The sequence below is a fragment of the Mycteria americana genome, chromosome 15, assembly GCF_035582795.1.
Source record: "Mycteria americana isolate JAX WOST 10 ecotype Jacksonville Zoo and Gardens chromosome 15, USCA_MyAme_1.0, whole genome shotgun sequence".
Classification (NCBI taxonomy): domain Eukaryota; kingdom Metazoa; phylum Chordata; class Aves; order Ciconiiformes; family Ciconiidae; genus Mycteria; species Mycteria americana.
Window position 1 is genome coordinate 9,760,688 of NC_134379.1, and position 25,140 is coordinate 9,785,827.

Sequence of the window (25,140 nt, forward strand, 5' to 3'; positions counted from 1 at the left end):
GAATGTCAAGCAGGAGAATGAAATAAGCGGGCCAGCGTGCTTTGAAGGCAGGGTCTGAGATGCAGGCGAGGCTGTCTCAGGTGACTCTGCTGCATGTTCGTTCTTTTTCTTACGTAAGAGGGATGTCTGGGAGGAATGGCGAGGACCCTGAATGATTGCAATTAATCTTGAAAGTTGCCTAGGGCTCTTCAGTGTCACAGATTGAAAAAAAAGGACTTTGGTTGTAGAAAATAATGTCCTTGCCCTTCTGGTATTCAGGGATCAAGCAAGTTGTGAGTTACTTAAGGATGCCTGCCTGAAATATGCTTAACCCCAATTTAATAGCTGCCTTAGGCTTCCTTTAGACTGGGAAAATATTAATTATGATTTTGAATTACTCTTTTCTAATGCCGTACTTGTTGGGCAGCTCTCACTTGAGAGGAGACTACTCAAGTAGAAGGCTCTGTGGCAGGAGAGCAGGAGTGAAGCACTCATGCCGTGGAAGGCACCAACGTCCATTTCTGTAGCCTCTGGACCGGCTTGGCTGACTCATGCTCCCTGTGCTACAGTGACTGAAAGGTCAACTGCAGCTTTCGCATAACACAGAAAAACTTTTCCATCTTTGAAAGGTCCCACTATGCAGACATGGTTGCTGAAGCACAGAATTAAGAGAAATACCCCAATTCTCACCACTCATGTTGAGTATCAGATAAAGGTCTTCTAACTGCTCTTCCTATGCCCTAATACCTAGACAGCATGTCAGGCTCAGAAGAGCTGAGTGGAGGTAGCTAGCAGCAGAATGTGAAATACGGTTAACTCTTCACAGGCTGCATCATAGCTCCAGCTCTTTGTATTATTAATTCTGCTTATACCTTTGTCGCCCTTTCAAATTAAATAATTGTAAGAAGTGCCAGTGACTCTGCGCTTCTGTGTTCATCTGTGCACATGGATGCATGAACCTGTCTTCCCTACTCAGGGTTTACATTATTCCTTCACGCAAACAGCGGTCTCCCTCCACTCGCTGACGTACTCTTTTGCTTCAGGAAAACCGAGTACAGGCAGTGATTTTTTCTTTTGAGGCTGTTCCTTGGTACTTTTTCTTTCCTTCCTCCAACTCTGTCATTCACTTCCCATCTGAGCACAGCAGTGCTTTCCTCTTCCATCCTTGCCTTGCTTCTAGCCCTGGCTGTGATGAGAAATGGGCGCCTACTGCAGGCTTTCCTCTCGCCACATGCGGCAGGGAAATGGCTGTTGTGGGCACAGGCTGTCCTTGCTCGCTGGTGCTGTTGGCTCTCCTGTTAGCTTCCCGCTTTATTAAATTCTTTCTCATCTCCCCTGTGCCGCCATCCATCAGGTCTAGGGATTGAAACCTGTCTGTATCTGCTTGTCACCTGCCAACATCAACGTGTGAGGATGGTGTTTTAAAGTGCCGGCGATCAGCTTTCCTCCACCAGCACCTTTTGATGGGCTAAAAGGTGTCCAAGAAAGGTGGCCAAAAAAGCCAATGGCATCCTGGCTTGTATCAAAAATAGTGTGGCCAGCAGGAGGAGGGCAGTGATCGTGCCCCTGTACTGGGCACTGGTGAGGCTGCAGCTTGAATCCTGTGTTCAGTTTTGGGCCCCTCACTACAAGAGAGACATTGAGGGGCTGGAGCGTGTCCAGAGAAGGGCAACGAAGCTGGGGAAGGGTCTGGAGCACAAGGCTGATGGGCAGCGGCTGAGGGACCTGGGGTTGTTCAGCCTGGAGAAAAGGAGGCTGAGGGGAGACCTCATCGCTCTCTACAACTCCCTGAAAGGAGGCTGTAGAGAGGTGGGGGTCGGTCTCTTCTCCCAGGTAACAAGTGACAGGACAAGAGGAGATGGCCTCAAGTTGCGCCAGGGGAGGTTTAGACTGGATATTAGGAAATTTTACTTCACTGAGAGGGTTACCAAGCATTGGGACATGCTGCCCAGGTAAGTGGTTGAGTCGCCATCCCTGGAGGTATTTAAAAGACGTTTGGATGAGGTGCTTATGGACATGGTGTAGTGGTGGTCTTGGCAGTGTTAGGTTTATGGTTGGACTCAATGATCTTAAAGGCCTTTTCCAACCTAAACGATTCTGTGATTCTGTGAAAGCTACTCCCTGTACTTCACTGGTGGTGGTTCCCACCTGTCCTGACCTCCTTGGCTGCTGCTTCAGTTTTTACCTGAGGGCCACAACCTCCAGCCGCTCCAGCCGAGCAGCGTCAGGACAGCGTGCCACGGTCTGGCAACTGGGCTCTGTGAGAGCGGGGACCCTGGTCACTCATCCGTGTGCTGAGGGTCCTGCAAAAGCTTCCCCCATCTGTCCATCTCTAGTTGTGCAGATGGCAGCGTTACCTGAGTTGCTGCGTCTCCTCTTGCTCTCCTCTTGATGACCTCCTCTTGGCAGAGCCTGCCACCAAACACCGTGTCGGTTTGCGGTGCCTGGGCACGCTGGTTCGCCTGGCAGCAGAGATCACAAGTGTCTGCACAGGCATCTCCTCTTTGAACAGAATCCTTTCCAAAAAGAGGTCTGAGCATGAGTGACCTGTAATTAACTGTAGGCAAATCTGAGCTGTTCTGTTCTGAAGGCGTTTTGTGCCGCTCCTAGTGTTACCTGGAAAGATTTTAAGAATAAGCCTATCGCTTGTCACCCTTCACTTTTCTCCCTTCCCCAACTTTCTTATGTGAGTGGGTTGATAAACTAGATTTAATGAGCTACTTAAATAGCATGAATGCTAATGACCTTCCTTTAGCGAGTAGTTAGCAGAACAGTGTTAATTATCACTGGTGCAGAGTATCAGGGAAGGCAGATCAGCATTTGATTAGGGGCAGCTCAAGGAAAATTGTAGCAAATGCAGCAATTAAGATACTTTTTTAATGAAAGTTATAATCGGAGGTGTAGATTTCACAGCCTTCTTGTCCCAGTTTGAGACAGCCTTTTTGTTGATTTGGCTTCAAAGGTGTTTACCCATGCCAGTAAATATATATGTATAGAAAGTAGTTCTCTATGTAAAGACTTGCCTGCCTGAGAGAGCGGAATTCATGTATTATGGTTTAACATTCATATTTTACGGTTTGAAGTGCTATGGCTACTTCAGAGTAGATCTGTGGATATGCTTATCTGGAGTAACATTTTTTTCCAATTTAGTTTGCTAGATTAAAACAGGCCACAGCCTGTTGGGGCTCAAATCCACTGCGGTCTGACTTAAAAGCAGGGTAGTGGAATAAAGTGCACCGTTGCGATGTGATGCTGCCGTCTGGGCTTTTTGTCCCTGTCTGACCTGTGCAGCCATTCCTCAAGTCTGGCCCATTACGTGCTTGCTGGTGATGACATGGTGCTGCCTCTGCGGCCAGAGCAGGGTGCGAGATGAACTTCAGTTCAAAAAGGCAAGCGTATCCTGTAACAAAAATGTGCCAATTATTCTCCTAGCATCACTCTCTGTTTTACGGACCATCGGCAGCTATGCCACTGCTGTTGTGGGATTAAGGATGGAACAGAGGTCTCTGTCTTGCCTTTTGCAGCATGTTACATGTTCTAATATTTATAGTATATGTGTGTATAGGCAGCGTCTTCCATCACCTGATGGAGACAGTAGATGAAATGTGATACACATTTATGTTTTTTATTGTTCTTTGTTTCTTTACCAAGTGCCAGCTGCTTGGCTGGTGTTCCGTAGCCCTCACGGTATCCCTCCTCCTGGAGAGATCTTCCCCCACATTCATCCTTGCGTATGACCCGGTCTGCGGTGGGTAAAATGGGACGTGCCCTTGCAGTCCAACATCTGATGGACATGTGGCAGGGAAATACAGTGAGGAAGAGAGCCCCCAGCCCCTCATCCTTATTATCTGTTTCTTCAAGCAGTAACTTTAAATTGAGGATTTCTCTGGTCCTGGCTGAGCTGAGTAATTAAAAGCCTTTTTTGTAGTGCATGGAAAGGCCAAATCTTTGACATGGCTGCCAGCTGCAAAAAAAGGGGAGGATGAAGCACCTGGAGACCAATCCACACTGGATTTATCTCCTCATTGCAACGAGCTAACAAGCTTCCCACTTCTGATGACTCAGCAACAGACAAGATTTATATCTGCCCTAAAAAACCAAATGACTTCCCATATATAAAATGCTCTTTGCCAAGGGTTCACAGCCTGTTCTGGTTTTTTTCCAGAGCTGCTGTGCACCTGTTGTTTCCCGTGACTTTGGTTAGAAGTGCAGGTTCTCAGTATTTTTTATAAACGGACATTTAAAGTATGTAAAAGTATTTCATTAAAGAAAGCCCAGAGACCCAGAGCTGATCATTGTTTCACTCAGGTATTTCAAGCTCTGTCCCATCTGCTCTGTCACTCCTTCTGTGCACTAAAAATCTCATTAAATAAGTGGCTTCTTTCTCTGAGCTGCCAAGGACCCTGTGCACTCCCAATACAGACACGGAGTTTTCATGGTGCCGAGCACCTTTCAGAACGAGGCGTCCAATTTCTGCAACACGGGGGAACAACTTCCCTCTCCTGGGATATACTGCCGGGGAAGGGACCTGTGCTGCAAGGAGAGATGGGGACAGGGATGCCGCTAAAGGGTGCGCTCCCAAACTGTGGTCCTGTGCCACAGACCTATTTCTACGTGTAAGTGGGCACCCCCCGTCCCTACACATTTAAGTAACTCTGCCCTGTCACATGAGCCATGTTCCTTGATTCCACGTTCCCCATGGTACAAGGCATCTCCTGCTGGGACAGGAGAAAGTCCAGTGTTAATTTAGAAAATCCCCGGGCAGACCAGACCTGGAACGAAAGGCATGAATGACAAGGAGAGAAAGACATGAAGAAAACAGACTTTCAGCCCTCTCCAGGGCAAATGTCTGGAGGCAAATGTTGCTCTAACACCAAGAGACGTACAAAGTCCGTTTGCTAGCATTGCAAGCAGAACCCTTGATTGAGTCTCTTAATTTACTGCAGCCTTTTCAAGGAAGCACCGCTTAATAATGCAGCCTGCTAATCCTGGAAGGGGGTACAAGGGCACACAGATGAGCCTGCCACAGGGGAAGCAGTGCAGGAATCCTTGCGACAGGTATTGCTGGGGCAAACTCGGGTACCACACACTAATGCAGGACACTGATATTGTCACCAGCCAAGTACTAAATTTGGTTGTGAGCTCAAAAGGACACAATTAAGATTAACAGGATGCTTTGCTTTTTTTCCCTCCAACATCCAAACGTGCCAATGTTAAAATTGAAATAACTTTTAGAATATAATTGCTTTTACCTTTCTGTGGCTTTCAGAATGAGTATCATAAAATAGTTGGCTTTACGTCCTCTTTTATAATGTGTTTCTCATGCTATTTAGCACAGTATAAATGTTTGTGCTCCCCCACAGGTCCAGCAAATTGTTTACTTTTACTTTATAAAATCCCTTATTTTTGGTTTCTAGTCTTCATTTGCATTCATATTAGATTTTTTTAAAAAAATCAAAGAAACCTTTCACATGCATCTCTGAATTCAGAGTGGGTGAACGTCAAGCCATTGTGGTGACACTGTGGGGTTACAGGGAGTGCTGGGTTAGGGAGCTGTACTGGCGAGAGGAGCCAGGGAGAACCTGGCTTGTATCAAATTGGTAATCAGGAAAATCAGGTATTTGTGCCAGATACTGCAGTGGAAATATCCTTTTATGTAGCAAGATTTGTGCCCAAGAGGCAACATCAGAATTTAGAAAAATCAAGCAATTGCAGAGGAATTGAGACGGGGTAGATGAAATTACGATTTCAGAGATGATGTTACCATTACACTGTCTAATTAGTAAATCAGTTTAGTTTAACCGCTCATGCTGTTCAGGAGGGACAGTAACACAGAAGCAAGCTGTCTTTCTAGGGCTTCAACCCACCTGAGCTTTTATTACATCGACAGCCTGTCCAGCGTTCCAAAAACACAGCACACGCTGCCCAAGAAAGGTAATGAACTTTCCCTTTTTCCCTTCATTGCCTTCTGCACTCGGATGGAGACACACTCAGAGATTTTGGGGTTTTGTATCATGCCTGCTAGCTGTACTGTTTGTTCTCCGGCAAGTGGGCATTTTCTTTAGCTGGGCTCCATCCAGTTGGCTGCCACCGGCTGAACACATGCCATTTGTATTCTGTTGTAAAAATGCCATGAGCCGAAGTTTATTTAGCAAAGTCATTCCTCTCCGTCTGAGATCTATGTTACGCAGTGAGGGAAAAGAAGATGGGAACTTTCATAGTTAGGATGTTAATCAAAGACTTTTGATTAGACTGCAAAGCAGCAGAAGGACTTCCTTATTGATTTTCCACCCCCAAGTTTTGAGTAAATGTTTTGAAGTTTTTTGCCACCTACCAATTGGCAGAACAAAGGAAGGAATCCCACACATGACTCCATGCTGAAGAACTGGCACTGACTGTGCTTGCAACCCCCGCTTTTTGTTACTCGTGATAGAGAGAAGACACCAAGTGTGATGCTAGATTGGGTCTTGCCAAATCACAGTTAGACAACTCGGGATGCTATCATTGCGAGGAGTCTGGAAACCCAAGAACTGGCAATACAGAGCAGACCATTTGGCAGACAGTATGTCATTCTTGGAGCCCAAGTCTGTAATTATGTCCTGTGTCCTCTTGAGAGGAGATGCCAAAGTTCCAGTCTTAGCAGGTGGCTTGTAACCGAGTGGAAGAAAACAACAGGGAATAGGGACTGTAAGTTAACAGCAAAACCATATATGTAGGCCCTGATAAAGTTCTAGAGCCAAGAGATGCAGACATGGGTGAGGGGATTATATGAAACCTAGATGAGAAAGCGCAGCTGGCTTGGTGGGAAGAATTATACCTTGGATGGGAGGAAACACTGCTTTTTCGAAAATGTGCAGTTAAACAATATGTTGGGTTAAAAATGAAAAAGGTAGCAGATTCAATATTAACATGATTTGTTGGTATAAAAGGTCAACATGATGCCTTAGAAGGGAGGTGTGGGGCAAGCTGCATTGGGAGTTTTATTTGTTGGAGACTCTCCATTTTCAAAGGTGGTTTTAGCTTAGAATGTCAGGTCATTCATAAGAGAAAGCAATCGGGAGTGCATGCCTGGCTTTTCATCCTCTACTGCTGATTTATCATATCAATTTGTCGAGTGATTTATTGTCTGGTCCTTTTGGAGGATAATTGTATCCATTCCCAAAAATGAAAAGTGATTTAGAATTTCTAAATTCCTATTTTAGAATAGCCTCAATTCTGGCTATTGCACACGGAGGGGCTGATTCAATGCCAAATTTTGGTTCATAATGAAGAGTCAGGGAAATGTTGGGAATTAAGGCGTCTGGATACAAGAGGGAATAAATTACCAACTGATGTCCCTGCCTTCTGGGTGCAGTGCATGTTCTGCTAATTTCCTGTGAGTGCGTTCTTTACACATTCAAGTCTTGTTGCTATTTTTTAATAAGTCTCTCAGACTAATAGCCACTGTTATTTGCCTTCCGTCTAAGGACTTTTTTAACCATCAGTCCTTATGAGACTTGTCCATAACAATCCTGTTTTTCCTTGTGCGTGTTATACACTGTGAGTAAAGTTCTCTTTGAGAGGACAGGAACACTTCCTTAGCTATATCCCAAGCACTGAAATTTTCCTCCTCCTCCTTTCTAGGGCAAGGAATGAAACAGAGAAGTCTGGCTAAAAATCTTCAATTCTTTCTGTAGATACACTCTTCCAGTGTTTATTCACTCCTCTCTACTTGAGAATGCTCCATCCTGAAAGACAGTCCTCTGCTCTTTTGTGTGCAGTGGTTTCACCTCCGGCATCAGGCTGGCCGCTCCTCCTTCCCTTCGCTCTAGCAGGAGCCAGGCTGGGCTCTAAGACGGATATTAAGGCACGGAGACCACCAACGCTCCAGAGTCTCCCTGCTAAAGCACGCTCTGCGACCTGCTCATTTGAGCCCCCAGGAGTGTCACCTTTCTGTCACCATCTGTTGTGCTTGGCCTCTGCCGGGGCATCTCTTCGCATGCGTTTACCTTCCAGGTCGCTGCAGTTGGCTGCAGGGCTGTGAGTTGGTGATTTCTCCCGCGTGTGACATTTCCTCACTTAATTTTCAAGTGTCTTTAGATTTAAACCTTGAATCTTGGGTTTTGCTCGTAGTTTGTGTCTGACGCCACCTTTTCCATTAGCAGTAACGTAGCAGTTTAGAAGTTGCTGCACAAGCTTTGACTATTTCTGGAACCGATTTGCATGTGTGCACAGCAGTAGGATTTTATGCTGCAAATTCCCTGCAGTCTTTTGGTATAAACCAGTATTTCTGCCTCAACAAAAGGTCACAGATAAAAGCAGCTGGACATTTAAATACCCACTGCCTTGAGACTCGTCCCTACTGCTGCTACTGCTGTTGGATTTATGGAGAGTAAAGTTGTTTGCTGGACAGTAAATATTAAAATGTGATTGTTTTAGCTATAGACAGTCATTAAATATTACTAAGTTTTAGCAAAAGCTTCTCATAATGAACGAACTACTGCCATTGCACGTCACTGCTCCTTCGTGTAAGCGCAAACTTGTGTTCACTTTCATATAATTAAGCTTTTTGGCTGTCGGAAGATGGAGGTTGCCTTAGCCCATAAACTTGGTGGAGCGTGGTTCTTCGGTGTGAGTGCAGCCCCTAGGCAACAGACCTTGTCTGAGCCCGGCGGGCAGAGTCACATCTTGCACACCATTACACTTCAAAGTGCAGCAAGCTTAGGAGGTTAGGAGAGGGAACGGGGCCTGTACCTGACACAAGGATAAAACCACATTAGAGTTCCGTTTCTGAAAATCAGACGGGATCTCTGGTTTTTTGTTCTGTGAAAAACATTTCCCTCTTCCCACTCAATACATGGAAACTGAATTTAATAGCTCCTTTTGCTGAAAGGTAGATAAGGTGTAGGAGTAAGCAGGACTTGATAGAAATTGGAGAAGATTGATCTCTCCATCGCCTACCAAGCAATGCCGGTGTGGCCCTGCCGGCACCCCAGGAGGCTTGGTCAGTACAGCAAGGTTAGACACCCACGCATTCAGTCTCCGAAGCAGCCAGGGAGAAGATGAAGGGGGTTGTTGGAAGAATAATAGATCAGGCCAGGAGAGCGACAGGGAGAGGAGAACCCCTGCCAAGCTGCTCGCAGCATAAGTTGCCCAGGCTCCAGAGTGGCATGTGGAAGGCTGAAGCGTGCGAAAGACATTCAGCCTTTACTGAAGGCACCATTCCATTTGAAACCTCATGCACATGTCCAGTGGGTGGTTGTTTAGGGAATCGTGTTCCCTTCACCATTATCGTGTCTCTTTTTCATCTAAGTGACTAATTTTTTTGCCCTTCTCTCCTAGATCTCAGACCTGATACGACAAAGCACAAAGGAGTCCCCAGTCTGGGAGTTCCTCAGCTTGGGGTATGCACTCATGCTCTGCCCGTTTGTCGTTGTCCTAGGAGGGATGTTTTTCCTGGCCACAGCCCTCTTCTTCCTAAGTGACCGAGCCAAAGCTGAACAACAGTGAGTAACCTGGCAATTGCAAATGGGGAGGTACCAAAGCCTGTTTTCTGTCTTGAACGTTATGCTTGTACTCTTTCCCTGGCCTTGGTCCTTCCAGGTAAAGGATGTCGGGTTGTGTGTTAAGAACCTCAGCTCAGCAGAGTGCATGAGGCTGCACGAAGCACAGGGGCTTGGGTCATGCTGGCTGGGCATCCTTTACACGCTTCTGCTCTGGTGGATCTCGGTTGTTGGCTATATGGCCTGGAGGGGAGCACAGTATTTGAGATCACAGGCCCCTTTTACCCTTGCGTGAGCATGCCACGGCCCAGGCCATCTGGGTTGCTGTGTGCTGGAACCAGTGGACTGCTAGGTGAAGAGCAAGAGATGCTTTATAGGGCTTGGTGGTCAACGTTGAGCCCACAGTCCCGTCTCAGCCCCCTGTGCCCTGCTGACTGCCTCCAATACACAGGAACATCAGGCAAGAAGGAAGAAAGCTGTGTATGTGGGGACATATGTGCTCAAGGGTCACTGTATTAAAGATAGTCTTTCCCAGTCCCTTATTGCAGCTTGTAAAAAAAGAGCTACTGTTTTTCAGTAAAGAAACCGATTCGGACCACCTCACGGTTGGCAACTACAGTAATTCAGAAGACGCTTCCACATGACATACAAACTTCTGGGGTTAGTCTCTTTCTCATAATTGTCGAAAAATAAGAGTATCTTTGTATAATGTCATACTGAATATGTGGGTAGGTGACTAGTCTGGTGTTGACTGTAAGTTGCCTTTGCCTTTCTCCCACTGGGAGAATGGGAGACATGCAGACATACAATGCAGACGTTAACAGCCTGTCGTAATTCTGCAGACAAAGAGAGTCGATCTTAAAGGTCTTTTCCAACCTATACGATTCTGTGATTCTGTGATTCTGAGTATACCTTGCTGTACCTTAAGAAGGGCCCTGGCATATCGCTGGCACTAGACATAGTACAATTAGGAGGAAAAGAAGGTGTCCGGAGGTTTACATAAGTGTGTGAACAGTTTGGGTGATACTTTCTGGCTCACACTATCATATCAGATGGATGCAAGAGATTTGGAAGCAGTGCCACAGATGGTGCTGTGGCCCTGTAAGAGCACTTCCACCTTCTTTCTACTAACATGCACAAATACCAGAGAAAGGAAAGGTTTTCTGCCTCCTGGTGCCTTTAGATATATACATTACCCTTATAATGACATGTTTAAACATTGTGGAAAAAACAAGACCTCATCATGTATCTTGTAAGGAGGTTAAGTCCTGCACAGCTGAACTTCAGTGTGGCTTTGGAGGTGTGACATGTCTGATGTGTGCCTGGTTTGTTATCTGCATATAAGGGCTTTAAATTGCAAGAAGTGAAATTGGAGATTAGATGTTAGGAAGAACTTCCTAATAGAAAAAAAGAGGTAAATGCTACAGCAGATTATTTGGAGAAGACATGAAAGCTGTCCTGTGTTTCTGAAGGCCTCCCTGGCTCGGTCTTGAGGCAGGAAGATGGGAACTGCTCTCTGGCTGCCTTCCAGTCCTATTTCTGTAATTGTGCACATAAGCTGTCCATGCAAGTCTAAGTAGTGATCACTTGGGGACATGGCAAGATGAACATAAGTTTCTAGGTGCTCAGGGTGGCTTTTTTCGCTGCAAGGAGCCAGAAGTTCTATTTGGTGACAGGGTAGTGATACAGCGCAGCAGGCGAAAGCCCCCTCGTGTAGCCATAGCATTAGCCTTCGCTCAGGGCCTGCCTGTTTCTAGGAAAACTTTAGTATTTGTCTTCACTGTATTTAGAGGGGAGAGCGCTCGTTCCGCTTACTTAGAATTACGGTGGAGGTACGTGTCCCTTTGCACCATGTGTGTTGCCAGCATGGCATGACGGCATCTCAGGTGGTGAGGGAGGATTTCGGTATTCAGGTACTGAGGAATTCCGGGTCGCTCTCATCTTTATCACCATGTCTAACCCCACCTGGACCTTTATACTGGGCAGTGCACTGTGGTACGCAGCCGGTGTCACAGCTCCAGCGGAGCTCTCAAGGGAGAGGGCTTTCTCAGGAGGCACTGCAGGTCACAGGCTGGTTGCTATCTGATGGACTCTGCTTGGGTGCCAGTGCTGGTGTGTTCTGCAGTGCACCAACACGCCAGCTTTGCAGCAGTGTTGCTGTAGGAGGGCGATCACATCCCACAGCGCTGCTTTCTCCTGCATAAAAGTGTTTATTTCTGTCTGTTGCTGTCTAGCCCGAGCAGATTTGGTTGTACTCTGTTCACGTCCAAAGCATACCAGCTTCCCAACCGGTCACAGGTCCACTTTTTGAAGAAACATATTCAGGCTTCAAACCTGGTTTTGTTGCGCTCTCTCTTTCAGCATCCTTTCCTTTCCTGGTCTGTCTGATTCACGTTTGTGTACGAATTTTATATTATTCAGCCACAGATCTTTCGTGTTACAAACTGGCTCGGATACAGAGGGAGAACAGTTGTCACAAATAATGGTTAACAAAATAATTTCTAGTGCACCGTTTCTGGGACATGCCCACTCCCATAGTAAAAACACCCTGGCATCCTACAGTCAGATTCCTGGAGAGTGCAGTTTAATTCAAGTTTGACACATTACTGAAGAGTAAGACAGTATTCTTAATAAGGTTGGCAACTGCAGAGTAAGGCTTCTCTCCCTGCCATGTGCAGTGGTGTCTGTGCTGTTGCCAGGGTCCGGTCTGCCGTTGCCGACAGGTTCAGTGGTCTCCTCGGCAGAAGTTATGGGGGAGAATTTGTGTGTTATTAGCTACACGCTTGCCTGAGAGAGAAAAGACAACAGAGTGTTTTGCTATCAGCAGTTTAAAACTCCTTGCTGGACTCCAAATCCGACATCCAGCTCCCACCTATCCGACAGGCCATCTGCACTTGGCATTGCCCACCTTTGGCAAGGATCGCTTTCTGCCTGGCCAGTCCTCCCTTGCATCCTACCTATCACTTGCTGGGTACGGGAGAATTTCTTTTTCAAGATGCCTTGTTTTCCCTCTGCAGTCAGTCATGCTGCTCAGACAACAGGACTTGGAAATGTGCTTTGCCAAAAGAAATCAATTAACCTGCAGGAATCACAAACGCTGGTGTCACACGCCAGAGATTAAACCCATTCATCACCAGTGGGGTCAGGGCACACGGGCCAGATGTCACAGACCTCTCTAATGAACTAATATGGAAGCAAAGAGGTGTAACGCTGCTCTCTGCAGCTCTGCCTATGGAAATTAAGCTTTCTCTGCTTTAATTTCCATGCTTCTGTGAAAAGTAGTTCAGGGTTTTATTGCTGGGATTTTTTCGTTTGTTTGTTCCTTTGTGTACTGGTCTCTGGGCGTTTGCTTAGAGATAATTTCTTCTTTCAGGCAGGACAGAGTATCAGGATAGCAACCTCTCCTTCCTGTAAAGCTTCCTCCAGTTTCCACCACACTTCCTTTCAAAAACAGAATTTCCAGGCTTTCAGTGCCTCGTGACTTTTTTTTACACTACTTTTATCATTGCCACAATTCCTGGCATATTTTGTGGATTACTTTTTTAGCACAGGAATTCCAGTCAATAAGGCTGCCCCTCTCACAAAAACACTCATGAGAAAATTTTTTTTATACAGCAGTTCTTTTTTTTTTTTTTAAATCACGATTCTTTTATAACTATTTTCATACTGCTTCAGAAGTCTGACAGCTTAAAGAGGCTTTTAGTAAATTTAGGACTAGCAGAGAACACGATATAGTACATCACTCTAATATAATCCAGTCATTTTTGGTGCAATTTTTATAACACAAATTTAATCCCACCCTTCCAAAGTGATAAGAGAGAAAATGGTTAAGAATGGTTTCTGTAAGAGCTGTTATGCACTTACAATAATAAATACTTCAGTTCGTTTTTAAACCACTCAACTACAATTCCTGCTGTGATTTTGCTTGACTGTATTGTTTTTCCTTTCCTGTTCTGTGGTACTGCAGTGGAGGGTTAAAGCACTCATTTTATTTCCAAACATGACTGCACTCTCTACTGTATTTCTCTTACCTGCTTGATGAACATTTGTGCGACCCAAGCTATACTTTGACATCCTCTGGAAGACGATACGTACAAGTACAGTATCTTGCCCAGGTACGGCCCTACAGAAATGGGTCAGAAATCTGAAGACCTTACTTCTATTCCCTAACTCCATCACTGATACCTGTGCAGCCTTGCCAGATATCAGCCAGAAGGCAACTTTCAGAGGTCAGGAGTACTTCAGGTACTTCACTCGGATGTAAAACTCAGCACTGCTGAGAATTCCATCTGTGGTCTGTCTATGTCCTCTTCCTCGCTCATAATGCAGATAACTTGGAAAAAACAAAGCTTCACCCTAGAGAGCTGCAGAAGAAATGCCTACGTTGGTATTTTATTAGAAGCAATGGCTTCACCAGTAATTGGGAAGAACGTGCTGGGTTTATTATGAAAAGGAAAAAAAAAAAAAGTCCTTTCCCCAAGCTGTGACGACTTTTGGGTGCCCGGGCATATAAATCACTGTAATGCAATTAGCGTGTAACATGATTCTTTCCTGGGCAGTCAGCGTGAGTGTTAAGCATCTGAAGCTTTGCTGAGCAGTGATCCTCTGTCTCTGCGCGGGCACAGACCTGTAGGGCCCCTGATGCTCTGCAGCAGGCACAGGGTGATTCTGCAGTCCTGTCTCCAACAACGGCCACTCCCAGTTGTTGCTGTGGGAAAACCCAAACTCATGTAGATTTTTCCTGAGAAACACCGCCCTGTACAGGTGTAGAATACTCTACCCCTCAAAGGATTTTTTTAAATAATTTTTTTTATTTCTTCCCTGATTTTATACCTGGAAGCATGAGATTTTCTGTCTTTTCCCCATATCCTTTCAGAGGTACAGAAAGATGCTCTGGATAGATATCCGTTTTATAATCGTTCAGTCCCTCTCTGTATCCTGCATGATACATGCTGGATATTTTCGCCAAAGATACAGCAATGCAGATCAGGCAGCAGGATGCAACTGCAGTGTGTATCCCTGGTGCAGGCACGAACAGGAATAAATAGCTGCACTGATGCCGCTGGTCAGAACAAAAGAATGTAAGTATTTAGCTAGCTACCACTCAGCACTTCAGAGAGACCTGCAAGCATAAATGGTTCACCCATTTGTTTACATGACAAGAATCAGGTTAGTTAAACAGCTCCAGTAGGTTTTTCTTCTCTCCTAAAATTAAAATTAAACAGTAAGAAAAAAAATTTACTCTTAACACCTTTGATCAGTGTGGAAACTCTTGCTAAGTAGCAGTGCTGATTAACATTTCATTTAAAAAGTGGTGGGTACAAACACCAGAAAGAAAATAGTCATTACAGACTAGATAGTGCAAGCCACAAAAAGAACAATCCCTAGTCCATACACCTTTTCTGCTGACTTAAACACGGCACATCTGCAAATTACATTACAGGAAAAATGAGAATAATCCATTTTCAGACTCTGTCTTCTGCCTCGCATCAGGCTTATTTTTAGCCTTTTCTAGAACTAGATATAAAATGATCTCCCAGTTCTCCTATTGCAGCAATTTGAAAGTGTCTGACCTTATTTTTGCTTTGCAGATTCTATTATGTGGGGCAGGGGAAGGACTCACAGAGTTGTCAACCCTCTTTTTCTCTGATTTTTCTGTGGCAGCAGTTAGAGACAGAAAGGACCCATCAAGTCACCTTATGTTGTTGCCAGCAAAGGATAGAGTCCCCTCCATTAATAGTGTCACAGGTATTAAACTGGCATGCTAGAATGAGACACAGCATATTCCATTCTGGTAGTTTGCATTACTAAAAAGAGTGTTTCTTCTATGAAATATTTTAAGATGTATTGCGAGGGTTTTCTTAAAGAGGCTGGACACTTACTGTAGAGAGACGTCTCAGTGCTGCATTGGAGCAGAGTTTGAATTTTGAGGATTTCAGGAAAAGTGCATTTAATCAAACAGCTTCCATAAAGGCATATTTGAGGAACAGTTCACCCACTGCTGATATTCAGCTGTTTAGGGGGAATAGTATGATTGCTTTGTTTGTGTTTTACTTTACAAAAGCAGAACAATAATTAAATATTTCCTACAGTGATATAGACTCACAATGCTTTTTTAGCCCAGTAAGATATCCTTGGCCTTTGAAGGCATGTGAATTTACAGCAAAAAGGTTAGGATGCAGAGGATCTGTGATGATGGAAGAAGAGAGGCAAGGAGTGTGTTCTGAATATCCGAGAGTGGCGTGATAAAGACGCATAGACTGCAGATGGAATAAGATTAGACTATTAGATGGTTTATATAGAATCAAAGGGTTGGGAATATGAAGGGAAGAGGTGGTGAGAATGTAAGTAGTTTTATTATTGCTGGAAAAAGCCTGCTTGTAGAGCTGGTTTTTTCCTCCCTTGTTTACTAGCCATGTTTGTAACTCCATAAATGGAGCTAGCAAATATAAGAATGTAATGGCTTGGGACTGGCTGAATTTTAAATGCTGGTTTGCTTCTTCAGTTGGGAGCTGCTGGTTTCATGCAGATAGAAAATGTGGTCTCATATAGCAAAAATACTGATTTATTCTGTTGCTTTAGTCAACCTGTGGATTTCCTGCAGGTTAGGTAGGAAGATGTCAAAGGTCGGTTTGGTTGTTCACAGACATTTTGAGCTCAATTGTGGTCCTTACACAAAATGCTCATGGCACTTGAAATATGCTGTTCCAAGTTAATTGTTGGCAGCAGGAGCTTTGCTTAAGTACAGGCAGAAGGATTGAGCCAGCTGGTGTTGGCATAGCTCTTGCTAACTGCAAGCTGCGGAAGAGGCTGCAGGCAGAACTTCATGGGTCTCCAAGCCCATCAATTCCCCACATATACTGCCTTTTTGAGGTTAATCTCCTGTGCCACGGAGAAAGGAAAACAATATTCCTACACTATTCCTAGCTACTTAAGTGCTGTTCTACAGCAAGCATGGACTTTCTCCATGTGCCTGAAGTTACAGGAAGGCAAAGCTTACTTGTCCAAGAAGAGCACCAGATCAAGAACTACTTGGAGTCCCACTGCTCTCTTGGCTACTGATTCTGTGCTGCGACCTTCAAGAAGTCAGATGTTGTCCCTAAAACGCTCATCAGCGGTAAAACAGGATTAACAGCACTTGCCCATAAGGTACAAGGGGCACTTAAACCATATGGTTACAATGGATTCAATATGTCAATTTGCATTGTCATTGCAAAGGACAGTTCTTGGCATGCAGGGACTTTATCACGCAGGAAGATATTTTAAACTCACGCTAAGATGGTTTCTTTGCTAAGGCTGCCCTGGCACAGATACGAAATCTGATCAGATCCCACGCAGGTGACTGGAGCACTGAACAGAAGGCAGCCTTCCAAGCCAGAGACCCTTTCTGACACAAGGAAATAGAACAAATCATGAAAAATTCAGCCCTGTTAGTCTGTTTCCTGAAGCCTGTCACGGTCACAGAGCATATTATGAAGGTATTGACTTTTATCAACAGTAGATGACCCCTTCGTGTGGAGAAAATCTGCCTTGCAGATTTTCAGCAAGCTGTGATTGTAGGTGTGTTAGAGTAATTTACTTGTGGTTGGGTCCTTGGCCTGGATGGCATCTTCTAGTGAAACAGGGACAAAACCGTTGGAGTATTACTTCCAGTGCTTCAGTAAGGAGTGTCTTAAGTGCTCTGGCTTGCTCATTCCTAAAGTTGCAGCCAGACCACTAGCACATGCCAGATGGGGCTTGCCCAGACTTACAGCGGAGCAAAACAGAAGGACGGTTCCCCATACCTGGTAGCTTAGAAGTTGGTGAAAAGGGCTGTATCACGAGGCAGTTATTTTGGAGGGTAAGAAATATGTATCTAATCAAGCGGCATCAGGAAGTTCTACAGGATTTTCTGTTTAAGATTTAATTAGATCATATCTGCTTTTTATGTCATGTTTTATCCCATTTCCCATTCAATCATGTCAAGAAAAAAGCAAGACCCTCCACTTCCTCTTTCCTCCATTATTTCAGTGGACATGAGAGTATGATGTTACCCACGTCTTCCATGGCACTAAAAATCCCACCACCTTAATTCTGAGCCCATCAATACCTGGCAGAATTATACATACAGGGACAGACTCAAGCACAAAGTTTTGAGGGCTTCAGAGACCCACATCTTCACTAACTTCAGGAGTCCGCATTAGCGTACCACCGCAGAGCAGGAAGGCAGACTTGTCTCTGGAGTTCATTTCCATCCAAGTCCTTGATACCTAATGAGTGCTGTTTAACCGCTCGTCTTCACATCTGCTCTGTTGCAGCTGCCTGGAAAAACAGAAAGAAAGGTTATTGATTTTTTCTTTATGCCAGTTTTCTCCTCTGTCTGCAAAAGAGGAAAAATAGAAGCTGACCTGTGTTTCTTCCTCTGGAGGCAAATACGCTCAGCACCTAGATTAAATGAACAAATGGAAAATACTAACAGAGTCTGCGCAGCTTTAAGGAGCTGTACCGAATAGAGAGAAAAAAATGTGTTTGCTGTACGTGATTATCATATTCCATTCGCTAAACCCACTGACGTGCAGGAAGAAAAGGGGATTTAAGCCAATTCATTTCTTTAGTGCAGCTGGCGGAGCACCTGTCACCACCAGCACGAAGCTCCCGTCGGGCTGTCTCACGAGAGAGCTGCTGCTCCGTACAGGCTGATCCACCACTTCTATCTCCAGAGGGAAGGGCAACTCCATGCCAACGGCCGCCAGGAAGGCTGCACACAACCAAGTCCTGTTTGAGCCTTGGAGTGCTCCAGATTTACACAAGCCCCAGGCTTCCTCTCTGGGTAGAACTGAGTGAGCAAAAGCAGCCAGCAGAGCTAAATTAGGCAATGGTTTCCCACTCCAATGCAAGCTACTCCTGTGCCTGATTCTTTGTTAAATCTTGTTAGCGTTCTGCTTAGCGTCCTTTTCCTTTAGCAAACTGACCTCAGCTTCATCAAACAAACCCTGTTCCCGGGAGGCTGGATGAACCCGTCAGGATGCATCAGGAAGCTCAGTGCATAGACTATTTTTAGCTGTGCCAGTCCTGTCTCTGCACCACTCACTGGGATCTTTCTAGGTTGATGTAGTATTATTGCTCACCTTCCATGCATCTTTGCTTTCAGTCATTGTTTTCAGCTGCAGCATACTAGGAGCCTTTTAAATCAAAGCACTGAGTTTCTGCAGTAATGCATGTTGTTAATCGTGGGTGTCTTGTCCCAAAATTACTGACTTAACTATCAAAATCGCTTGAGTTCAGTTAAAACAGGACGTGCTCTCTGGAAACAAACCTTGCTTTGGCTGTTCTTACACCCTGCTCAGGAGGTAATGGGCTGTACTAAGGTTTAATGTTCTATGGCCGTTTTTTAGGGAGGAGATAGAGGCACAAGTGCACCTAGCAGTTTATTCAGCATCCCAGGAGAATGTTCAGCATCCCGGGAGAACTCTGTTGTAGAGCAGGGAACCAAAGCCAGCTCCTTCCAGCTGCAGGTGAAAATGGCAACTATACCTAGTTACGGAGGACAGTAATGGCTAACGTATTTACATTCTGCACTGCATGATTAAAAACTCTGTATAATGAAGGGCATAAAAGGTACACACTTGAACTGGAGTCTCCAGCCTGCTGGTTTTGCTCTTCGTAAAGTGTCTGGCAAAAAGGAGGTGCGTTGTTGGGACCAGTATGTTACAAGTGTGGTAGAGAGCCAAGCTGAAAGAGAGCTCTGCAGTAGATAAGATAGCTGGGTTTGGCTTCTGCAGCAAGCAAAATAATAAGAGAAAGCAGAATAGCTTTCAGGGCAGAAATCTTTGCATGAACTCAGTGCCCACATGTGCGGCCCTGTTTGCATTGTGCATTACTAGATGAAACTCGGTGCATTTAGTGGAGTTTGATTCAAAGTCCTCAAGGGAAATGTGACAAAATCCCAGTGAAATGCAGCTGTAAATCCCCATGTGGTGAAATATCGGTGAGACAAAGCAGTGGGGTCTGTGTAGAGTACGAATGAGGTGCGATAACGTACGAGGGGTGGCTGGTTGTGTTTTTAAGGAGGCGTTTCCTGGTCCCGTGTTGCCTGTTTGTATTGCGGGCAGGCCAACTGCAATAAGCTTTATATCCTCTTGAAGCGGACTCTGTTGATGAGGGTGATGACAGTATGCAGACAGGGGGGAAAATATGAGTGGGACGGTCTGTAAACTTGTGTCCATTTCCCTCCTTTGTTTACTAAAATGTTAATGTGTTTTGGCAATTGGCTTCAGCAAGGATTTACTTAAGGCAGTTGATCCCTGCAGCAACAAGGTGGTGGATGAAGTGAGCGAGTATGTGAAACATCCACTTTCCTGACATTTCTCCCTTTCTGAACCACAGAGCTGGTAAATGAGGAGGTGGTTATTGTGCAGAGAGAGGACCTGTGCCTAAGCCCACTTCATGCTCCTCTGCCTTAGCGATCTCTTTCCTCCTTCAGCTGCAACTACACTTGTCCTCTTGTACGTGTCGGGGAGCCCACAGGGACGGTATTACTGCTACCCTAGGATTTTAACTGACCTGATGGACATGAGGTTGTGTGCATTTGACGATCAGGAAACCCAATGTGGAAGGCTGCCCCAGCTCTCCTACTCTGTAATTGTTTTGTCGGTTATCTGCAGGAATACGGTGATAACAATAGCGTGAGCCAACCTCGTGTGCAAGTAACTTCCTGTGTTCATTTATCAGTCGATAAAATTCACTGTTACATCTGATAGTCATACAGGTGTGGAGCTACAAATGATAATCCTTAGCCTCTGTTTTTCTTGCACAGGTCCAGACAGCAACATTAGATTTGAATGCTGATGAGTTTCAGTAGCGGGATTTGCAGAAGGCTGCACCTGGCTGGGCTGCTAATCATCACTGGTACACGCGTGGAGTCTGTCGTTGGCTCCAACGCTTTGATGCCAAAAAACCCCTTTAGCTAGCTGTATTTGAAAAAGAAATTTGTTTTCCATAGATTTAAGGCCGTAAAGTCTCATTACCTTTCAAGGATGTCTGTCCATGTAAACATTTCATCACCTAAAATTTCTGATTTCAGTGTGTTCACAAGGCTGTTTGGAGAGGTTTACACACCACCACCACCCCCCTCCCTCCCCGCAACATTTGAGAAAGTTCAGGCAGGGAGGAATCTGCTGAAGGGTGCCATTAGTGACTGTTATGCTGGTATCCCTTCCTAAAGCGCTGCTTCAAACAGGCACTTTATAGCATATTGCATGGTACTTCAGAAACACAGAAATCTCTCCAGTGAAATGAAGGAAGGAGAAGGATCCTTAATCACAGGCAGGAGTTGCTCCTAAGTGCGGTGATCTAGCTGCCCCTGTAGCCCCAATACTCTTGTCTCTTGAATGAGCTCCTGCTAGTCAAAAAATGAGTTATTTGCAGGCTAGAAGGACCCCACCGAAGCATTTTATTGTTGGTTGTAAAAGTTAAGTGGTGTTAAGTACAGCAGGCTGTAAAAATTAGGACACTATTTCCTAATATGCTTCTCTCTTACAGAAGCCAGAGCCTGACTTGTTTAGACAGCAAGAAAACAGGGCTTTCGGAAAGCTGCAGGATACTGAAATATGGGTGTTAAGTTATATATGAAACTTAACATTAAACGGTGTTGGCAGCATTCACAAAAGCTTTCTTGCACAGCCCTTCTCCTGGAGTCTTGTGCGTGATGGTGCCACGCACACTAACCTGCAAGTCTGTGCTCCTTCTTGACGTCCTGTTACTTGCTGGAGTTTGAGCTCGTGAACAGAGATCTAAATTCATGGAGCTCAAACATTCAGTAGCCTGTAGCTTATGGAAAGTCAGTGGGACAGATATCCTGCCACTGCTTCTCACAACTTCACCCTAAACTGCTGGAGCAGACGTAGCTGCAGGTGAGAAGGGAGATCTGGGTTTTATTCTTGCTGGCACAGGGTGGAGCAGAGCATTCTTGGATTGGATGTGGGCAGCAAAAACTCTTTCAAAGGCCTCGTAAGGCCCAGATTGTGCAGGGAACTGTACAGCAGTGCTGGCTGTATTACAAGCTGTAATCTCCAGTATCTGTTGGCTTGGTGACCAGCTAGACTGAAAGGGACACAGCATTTGGAGAATCATCTCTGCACAATTCCTGAAACAAAGTAGAGCATAGCTGACCTGTAAAAGATCCTGGCCACTCATCTGTTATCTTAAATCGTCGCCTTTTTCTTATGCAGTTCTCTAACCGGCTGAGGTGCTATGAAATTAGATCCATTTTACATAGTATAAATATTTAACAGTTCTAGAGCATGTCATTTAACATTAAACAGACAGTCTTATAAATACTTCAGAATTATAGATGCTGTCACACGACATGGAAATGGTTTGATAGGATCTAGGAGAAATATTTAGGTTTGACAGGGGAGGAAATGATGGGGTTAGAAGGAGTCAGCCACGTTTTTAACTGCTGGAGGAGCCCGTAAAAACAACTAAAAAAGTTGTACGGCTTCTGTTCTTGAAAGGCAATTTGGGTAAGTTTCCTCCCCCTCAGGAAATAACAGAGTGGTTCCCACCCCGCTCTCTTCAAGGAATGAAAACATTCACAATCTTGAGAAAACACTGCAGAGAAAATAGAACAATTTAGGAACCAATGTTTAGTCAGCAGATATCCCCAAATCGGAAGCGACAATCTATTCAGTGTGGGATTATCGTTATTAGAAAGGCAAGTGGGACTTAAACAGGGATTTAGATCCTCTTAAGCCTTGTTAGCTTAAGTCCATGTACTACATTTTACCACCTAAGAGAATCTAAAATTTATTATTAGCGTTTTGGATTAAAAAAAAAAAAAATAAATTCCCTGCTGACCTGCTGCCACCTGTAAGCTGAGCCTTGTTGAAATCAGGCTGTGCAGAAGCCAGTGGACCACTGTCTACAGCGCAGTGCTTCAGAGAGGATGAGGACTGCACCGTCCAAAACGTGGGAGACTGTTTCAGCTCCCTTCTCTGCCCACTACCTTCCTATGTGATCCCTGAAAGTCACTTCTCTCCCCAGCAGCTTCTAAAGCCATGTGGGGTCTAATTTCCTGTGAAATCCTCTAAATGCATTTCAGGATTAGCCCCTCTAGGCCTCTGTTCCCATCTGTAAAAAGAGAGAAAGAAATGTGTTAAAATGCAAAGAACAAGTAACGCTCCTGACTTGGGGACAACGTAAGTACTTATGTGGTATCCCGTAGGAGGCTGAACTATAAGTAATATAAGAAGGAAAGTCGTGTGTGTGTTTATGGTTCATCTGGCAGCAATGCAGGTGGGTTCTCTGTGCTAAGCAGAAAGTAATGGCAAAACTAACTTCTGTATATATTCTGTATCTTGTAAAAATGTGGAATGAATTACATGTTAAGGGACATGACTTTCAAACAACATTACGGCGCATTCAAACATCTCCGAGTTTTAGTATTCTGTGATAGCTTCATAACATACCATAGTTTACTTTCTACTTCTGAAGTTGACTGTAGCATTACAGGTAATCTGTTTTCTCTCTCTGATGTATTCCGATAGTTAAAGCACAGTTATAATGTTCATTACAATGTAATGTCCAATGCAGTAGGGTTACCAAGAATGGTAATTCTACAAAGAAACTTGGGTCAGCTCCTGCATCAAAAATATTTCAGCTTATAGCCTTGAAAGGCAGAAAAGGCACAGAGGCTTCTATGCATCTTGGAACTGATGAGGCTGGTGTGAAGTTAAGAGCTGTAGGCTGAACTGGGCCAGTTTCTGATGCAGAGGTTTCCTGGAAGGTGTCCCCTAGCCACCGGTTAATTTTTATCCTGGAATACGTGTCTGAATCCAGCATCATCCCTTTTCAGCAAAAAAGAGTGTCCTGGGTCAGGTATGAAGGCTGGTGAAGCGCCACAGATGAGGTTTAATGAATCAGCATCTTCCAAAGGAAAATGGTGTTTCACTGAGTTGTTACCTGATAGGACCTCAGGCAGTGATGGTTTCTGTGATCTTCCCCGTAAACCTGCCCAAGTTTTTCACTGATACAGAAAGAAGCTGTGCTTTTGCATGCGATGGCAAATTCCTGCTGCAATCCTTTTAAGGTATAAAATACCGCTGTTTCAGTTTATTTGTTATTTTAAGTTAGCACAGCAAAATGGTATGAGAAGACTTTGTGACTCAGATTTCTTCTCCTGTTGGCCAAGTACAGCTAGAGTGCATTTGGGTAAAAGCACTCAAACGTGGCAACGTCAAGCCAGGTCCTTAGGTGAGATGGGGGTTTTCCAGTGTTGTTACTGAGAATCCAGGAGTTCCCACTGACAAGAGTGAGCATCTGAGATAGAAAGCAAGTCTCAAAGGTCCTGGAGTCCGAGGGTGGCTTGTCTTTCCTACAGTCCACACGGGCCCTGCTGTGCTTAACGCTGTCAAAGGAGATTGCTCCTGTCCCTAAGTAACCACTCTGGGAAGGCACGGGCAGTGTGGGAGAGGTGGTCTGCTGCAGCAGGAGACCTGTTGACGAGGAAGGCTGAACTGCACAGGGCACAGTCTGCAATGAGAAGGAGCAGGTCTAAGGGATGAACTTTGTAAAACTATTGCTGCCTTTTCCCGAGTACCCCACAGAGCAAAGAGGAGCTCTTCCCCTCGCTGCCCTCAGTAACAGGAGGTGCAGGAGAGCACATTGCCGAGAGCAGCTTCTGCCTGGTGACACCGCAGTCCCCGCTGGACTCCATCCATCACTTGGGAGCAGCTGTCTGGAACAGCAGCAGGTCTTCAGGAGCTGAAAACTGAAAGACAGCTACTTTTTTTCTTAATTTAATTTTTATCAGTGGTGACTGTTTACATTTATGCTGTCAGTCTGAAGGACACCATTCAACAGCCACTGTATAAACAGTCTTGTTACTGGCTTAGGGAAACAATCGCGACATCTGAACGCCTTTGGGGCCTTCCCAAATCCTTGTCAATTAGTGTCAGCAATGTTACTTGGCACGTTCCAGCAATGGTCAGAATTGCTATCAGACACCACTGTGAAAGGGTTTCAGCTTTATACCGCTGTGCAGAACAGTTATTAATGTCCTATCTCTTTAGAAACGGTTAAGCAACAGGAACCTGGGTTTAATAGGCTGGTATGTTTTTAGGAGCCTGGTTCTTGGCTAACTGCAGCTCTCACATGTCACTTTTGTTTTCCCTTCACCAGGGTGAATCAACTTGTGATGCCACCAGCCTCTGTGAAAGTCTGAGACGGTGAGTGACCCAAACCAGCAATCGGTTTCAAGCTACCTGTCCGCTCCAAAACCCCTATCAACCCATTTCTTTCCTTATAAATTGGGAAGAAGTTAACCTTAGACAGCCATGGTCTCATACCCTCAACCCAAATCGGAGCAAATCAAGAACAGGGAAACCAGGGGTCAACTCAAGTGTCCTTTGTTGCCTTGAGTTGCTTCCAGAAACCTGGTGCTCCCTTCTTTGAGCAGATAAGGCCGTGCAACCCCTATCGACTTGACCACCAGCAGGTGTGATTGTCCAAGGCCAGAACTTAGGTTTTTACCTGAACTTATCTTGCATGCATAAAACCTGCTGCTGCATTGCTCTTGGTCTGACATCTGCTCGCTATCAAATGACCATTCCTAGCATATTCCAAATTTTCCACAGAAAAATGCTCTCTGGCGGCACATGAACTTGCATGTTGTTGCTAGGACTGTCCCCGCTGCAACCCT

The 25,140-nt window shown here is 45.0% G+C and overlaps 1 protein-coding gene across 2 annotated transcripts in view; it reads left to right on the forward strand.

Moving 5' to 3' along the window:
* LOC142417408 (sphingosine-1-phosphate transporter SPNS2-like) overlaps positions 1-25,140 on the forward strand; it is a 142,971-nt gene that overhangs the window by 111,775 nt on the left and 6,056 nt on the right. For both annotated transcript variants that reach the window (XM_075518070.1, XM_075518071.1), the window contains 2 exons: positions 9,301-9,464; positions 24,621-24,667. In XM_075518070.1, the coding sequence (XP_075374185.1) occupies positions 9,301-9,464; positions 24,621-24,663 (207 nt within the window). In that variant the 3' untranslated portion in view covers positions 24,664-24,667. The remainder of the gene's footprint in view (positions 1-9,300; positions 9,465-24,620; positions 24,668-25,140) is intronic.